At 45.2% G+C, this 5618-nt stretch overlaps 1 protein-coding gene across 1 annotated transcript; it reads left to right on the top strand.

The window, feature by feature from the left end:
- Positions 1-1310: 1310 nt before the first annotated feature.
- On the top strand, positions 1311-2258 carry DBX1 (developing brain homeobox 1; the record flags this gene model as incomplete). The annotated part of the gene is made up of 2 exons (XM_009864353.1): positions 1311-1513; positions 1884-2258. Coding segments are annotated over 2 exons (578 nt in total), but the record flags the coding sequence as incomplete, so codon positions are not given.
- Positions 2259-5618: the final 3360 nt, after the last annotated feature.

Genomic DNA, 5618 nt, shown 5'->3' with positions numbered 1-5618 from the left:
CGGTCAGCTCCCGCCGCGCAACGCCCCGCGCGGATGGGAAGCGCAGCCCCTTTCCGCGCAAAGCTGCTCCCCGCTGTGTGTATCCTTCCCCCAAAATCTTCCCGTCCCCGGCGGGTTGCTAGCGTTCCCAGGCGGACCAGGGGTACGGTGGGCACGGCGTGGCTTCTTCCTCCTCCCCTCTCCCCGCGTACCAGACCTGCCCTGGGGTCCCCCAACTTCGTTGCTTCTGGTTCAGACCGTCAGCGGCGTTCAAACGGCGCGGGGTCGGCGGCGAGAAAGCAGGTTACGGGGGTATGATTCTTACGGCACCGAAGTATTATGATGCTGAGCCAACAATTAAAAAAAAATCTAATTACACAAACAAGCTATTAATTTAAAAAGAAAACAGGGGAAGGGAGAGAGGAAAAAAAAATAACCCAAGCTCTTCCATTCATCCTCCGGATAATGGAATTTGCTTCCTTTCTCCGGCATGTGAATAGCCTAACAAAAACAACTTGAGCTTTATAAATAGCTTTTCATGTCCATTTAATGAAAATGATTTGGGGAAAGAGACGATTGTGCCATCAGTATTCTCCCGAGGAGCCTGGCATGCCGTTGTGTTTAGTTTGAAAGTGTAAATCTCTTTTGTTCCAGTAATATATGGCGTTAGCTGCTTGTCCTCAGTCTTTTTCTGTTAGTTCATTACTACACAATTACCATTCACGCTTCATTAACATCTCTATCTCTCTTGGGGAGGTTCCCCCCCCCCTTTTTTTTTAAAGGCCAAACTCTGCCCTTTTTATCATACCAATGCCATTGGGAACCAGGCAGTGTGCTAATTAGCTGTTACTTTTCATGTCTTACTGAATTCTCCAACTTGGGGGGGGGAGAAGAGATTAATATAAAAAGATGAATACTGATTGATCAAAACTGCATCTGAAGAGGGGCGGTTTTGTTCGAATCAGTCCTCATTTTCATCTCAAGCATAATAAAGCATCTGAAATGATAAAAGCATCTGAAAAAAAATCAAATGCTTCTGAGCAGGAGGGAAAGCTTTTTTATTATACCTCTATCCTAGCTAGTACGCCTGGCTTTGCCTTTTCAGGCCGGAGACCTTTGAATCTGGTAACAAAACCAGCCACTATTGATCCATTTTACACGTTTGAGTTGATAGGTCTAATCCCAGTGATCACTGGTTGAAAGGGGAGCTCTTAGTTAAGCCTAAAGCTCCTTTTCACGGCCCCAGGTTGATGGGTGCCCACCCGAAGGGCAGGGAGGGGGTGGTGAGGGCATGTCCCCCTCCTCTCAGCACTCTTGTGTCCTCCCCACAGCTGCCTCTGCCGTGGTCCCCATCCCTGGCACCTTCTCTTGGCCGCTGGCTGCCCGTGGCAAGCCCCGCCGGGGGATGCTGCGTCGTGCTGTCTTCTCCGACGTGCAGCGCAAAGCGCTGGAGAAGATGTTCCAGAAGCAGAAGTACATCAGCAAGCCCGACAGGAAGAAGCTAGCAGCCAAGCTGGGCCTCAAGGACTCACAGGTGAGAAGGCACAGAGGGTGGGTGCAGGGAGTTGGGCACCCCAGCCCTGGGGGCAGCTTGAGAGAAGGAGGGCATGGAAGCAGGGAGAACTGCCTGCGACTAGGAGAAAGTCCAAAGCAAGTTACAGAGCTGTGAGCATCAAAGGAGTCAAGAGAGCAGCACAGTTCCCAACTGTGGGAATAGGACTGGACATATCATGATCTTAATGCCCCCCCCCAGTCCCTCTCCTAGCGTCCCCAAAGGTCAAGTCCTCTGGTTCCTATTAGCTTCAGTACAGGCACAAGCAGAGTTTCAAGGGTGTAACCAGAAGGCCTTTCCTGGTCTCTGTTTTACCAAATTATTTGATTTCTGTATTGCTTTGCCACCCCAGGTGAAGATCTGGTTCCAGAACAGGAGGATGAAGTGGAGGAACTCCAAAGAAAGAGAGCTCCTCTCTTCTGGTGGCTGCAGAGAACAGACTTTACCCACAAAGTTCAACCCTCACCCAGACCTCAGTGATGTAGGCAAGAAGTGTTCCGGAGAGGAGGAAGAGGAGGAAGTTCCCCCCGTGTGCCCACCCAGCCCCCGGCATCCCTTAACCTACCACCAGTCCCCAGAACATCTACACTTGAGGGACAGACTGGACTCCCAGATGTCTCCTTCTCCATCCCATTCGAGCAGCCCCAGCAAACCTTCAGATTTCTCAGACTCAGAGGAAGAAGATGATGATGGGGAAGAGGAAGAGGAGGAGATAACAGTCTCTTAGATCACCCTGCCTGCCCCTAACATCACACAGGGACATTGCTAAGATGTAAATAAACCAGAGTGCTATAAATTGAAGAGGTAACATCCCACCCAAATGTCCACATACTTCTCCAGTGCAGGTTCATTATCTCATAGCTGCAAGACTTCCTACTCATAAGTATTCTTTATTTTTTTTGCCCCATGTGGAGGTTTTTATATTCAGAGCATCTGCTAACCTTTTCAGAACTCTCTGCTTAACAATCAACATTTGCTCAGTTAGCTACCTTCTCCTGAAAGAAACCAACAGGCAGCTTCCCACTCCAAAGTGGGGAGGAAAGTACAGCCCGTTCAGAGGGGAACTTTCTTACCCCCGATAAGAAACAACAAAAAAATACAATACAGACACTGTGGCCATTTTCACTACCTTTCAAGCGATTTTCCAGATACTATTAAGATTTCAAAACTGTGAAGACTGGTCTGATCCAGCAACTCTTTCCTCCATAAATTACTTTATTGAGGGACACATACCAACGCTTCCTCCCTCCTCACCCCAAACAGAACTGTACCTGTGCGACAGACCCTCTGAAACCCCTGGAATGACCTCTGAGGTACAATGTAATTGTGCCTTGTGTAATGTAGACCTTTTATATTTATATGTTTTTCATTTTAATTTATGCATCAATATTTCATTCAAAGCACTAACCCACCTTTTTGACCACTTTGCTTCTGCTATCTGTGGTGTGGACAGAGAAAAGTGGGTATGCCTCTTTGATTTTTTGACTGAACTTTGCTGTCTTTGCACAGCTTATATGAACTGTACACTATTTTGTACACTTACTCTGTATGGATGTTTTATACCAAGGTTATTGTGAATGAATATAAACAACAGCTCAGCAAGATTTCTCTCCTTTTTTAATTAAATGGCAGCTAAATTACAGACAAATGTAGCTGTTTAATTTTGTAACTTATAAATAAACTCTTATTTTGTATTTTACCATGTACAGACTTTAAATATGTATATATATAATAAAGTGAATGATTGCCAAATAAAAAAGAAAAGGTAGATTTATAAGTTTGATCATGCAGTAATACCTGGTTATGGTTCAGGTTGTTTCAGGTTTTGTCTGGGCCCAAACAGGGAGAGAAAAAAAAAAAGGAAAACTACCTTTACTACCTTTTATCAACAGTACAGTGTCTTCAATAAGAATTATCGGTTTCCAAATAATTAACCTTGCAAGAACATCCACCTGCCTTTTACCTAAGGAGTAACTCAAGCAAAGGAATAAAAATTTTCTGTAGTTAAAGTGAACACAGGTTCTCCCTCTTTGCATTTAAATGCAGCTTAATTTCTGCCCATGTTACCCTGTGCTCCCCTCTAGAGTCCTTCTGACCCTCCTCCTTCTTTCCAGCTATTGCCTGGGTAGGTTGGAGCATGGACACTTGCCTTGCACCACCCTGCTGAGATACTACAGGCTGTAAACTGGGAGGGTGTCATTAGAGTATTCCCATGGGCTAGAAAAACAGAATGGAAAAGACTGACTTAAGACAGGTCTTCAGCCTTAAGTCTAGTCAAGGAGCATTTTGACAATGCAAAGCATATCTACCTACTTGTTTATACATATTTCTTTTTAGGATACAAACACACACACAGAGAAACATCAACATTTTCTGCTTCGCAGATTCCATTACAAACTTTGCTTATTTCCTACTCCACAGAATCTGACTCATGCCCACCACTCACAACATGCCAGAAATTAATAAATAAACATAGCAGACATCACCCAAACACAACTCCCCCTGCCTGCTCCACCGCGCTGTCCTAGCCACAAGAAAAAGCACAAAAGGAGGAGAGAATGATCCCACTTGGACAGGGCCTACGACAACCACCTAGGACAGCTGCCCAACCGCTTCAGAGCTGGCCAAAAGTTAAAGCGTTTTACTAAAGGACAATGTCTGAAAGCCTCCCGAACACTGCCAGGCATGAGGCACTGGCCACCCCTCCAGGAAGCCTGTTCAAGGCCTTTAGCCACCCTCTAGTCTGGTAATCAGACACACTTAAGTCAGGACACATTTCCATTTCAATCATCCTCTACCTCTCTGCCACCTCGCAGCCATTAGCAATTGATAGCATGCACCCAAGACAGGGCAGAAAATGGGTAAGGAACACAGAGCATTTAGCCTACAAAACACAATGGAGCTAAGTTTGAGGGGTTTTGTTTGGTTGGTTTTTGTTTAAAGAAACAAAAAAAAACCTCAGAAACTTTTCCAAAAAAAGCAGCTCACCTCCCATGCCCAAAACATCACACAAATGCACATTAAACAGCAACTGGCACAACCAACCAGAGTCCTCATCCAGAGTCAAATAAAAGAGCTGTTATGTGCATTATCAATAGCATATACACTGGAGAACGTATTGTTATCCATCTGTTGTCTCTTTAAGTGATAAAGCACCCCCATGGCAATTACTCATAACTTAAATCTTACTAGTCCAGTAAACATGAAACCATAGTTAAGTAACCTATAAAGACAGAACTGATTCAAAACACATATTTTGTTTTAAGACTCAGAGGCTACTCCAGAGACCGCAGGTACCGCCATCCACATTACAATAATCAAGAGGGCAACTAGGTAAAAACAAGAACAGGTATCACTTACACCTAATCACTGTTCAACAGAAGCTACTAATTACCTTATGCTCTCTGCTCTTTAGAGATGCCTGCACCTGGAACGTTGCCAAAAATTATTTCAGACTACCTCTTTCAGCACGAGTGCTATTATATCTGATACAGCTAGACAAACAGCCTTACTAAAGGAAAAAACCAACCTTGATAGTTGAACAGGGGACAACCTTACCTAAAACATAACATTTCCCAGTCTTACTCTTTTTTTTTCTCTCTACTTTCAAGAGTCGCTTTTATAGCAAAAGAAACATCATATGACCACCTAGCACAACCAGTTCAGATTCAGACGCATCTTCAGACAAAAAATAAAAAGCTGGTTTTTACTTACCAACAACAGCTACCAGGCTGCATCCACAGCTTGCAGGAAAGGAGCCTCCCCTGCCCAGGGTTCCTTCTTATGCCCTGGCAGGTGAAGCCAGAACTCAGGGCTGCCGAGTGATGGCTCCTGCGGGACAGCTGTGCCCAGACGAGCCCTGCAGAACCAGCTGCCCTTCCTGAGGTCTGGTGTCAGAGGCATAAACTTATTCCCTTACCTCAAACGTGGAGAGGTTCCAGTTGCTTTAGGAGAATCTCATGACAACCGGGCTTGTTTCTGGCGGGCAGGACACTGGGAGCTCAGCTTGGGTGTGTTTCACAGAGCAAAATGTTTCATAGTTTGCCTTTGACATAAAAAGAGTGTCAGAGGCCTCCTGCCCCTATTC

The sequence above is a fragment of the Apaloderma vittatum genome, unplaced genomic scaffold (assembly GCF_000703405.1).
Source record: "Apaloderma vittatum isolate BGI_N311 unplaced genomic scaffold, ASM70340v1 scaffold36452, whole genome shotgun sequence".
Classification (NCBI taxonomy): Eukaryota; Metazoa; Chordata; class Aves; order Trogoniformes; family Trogonidae; genus Apaloderma; species Apaloderma vittatum.
Note: the sequence above shows the minus strand (reverse complement) of the source record. Positions and strands in the feature narration are given on the sequence as shown.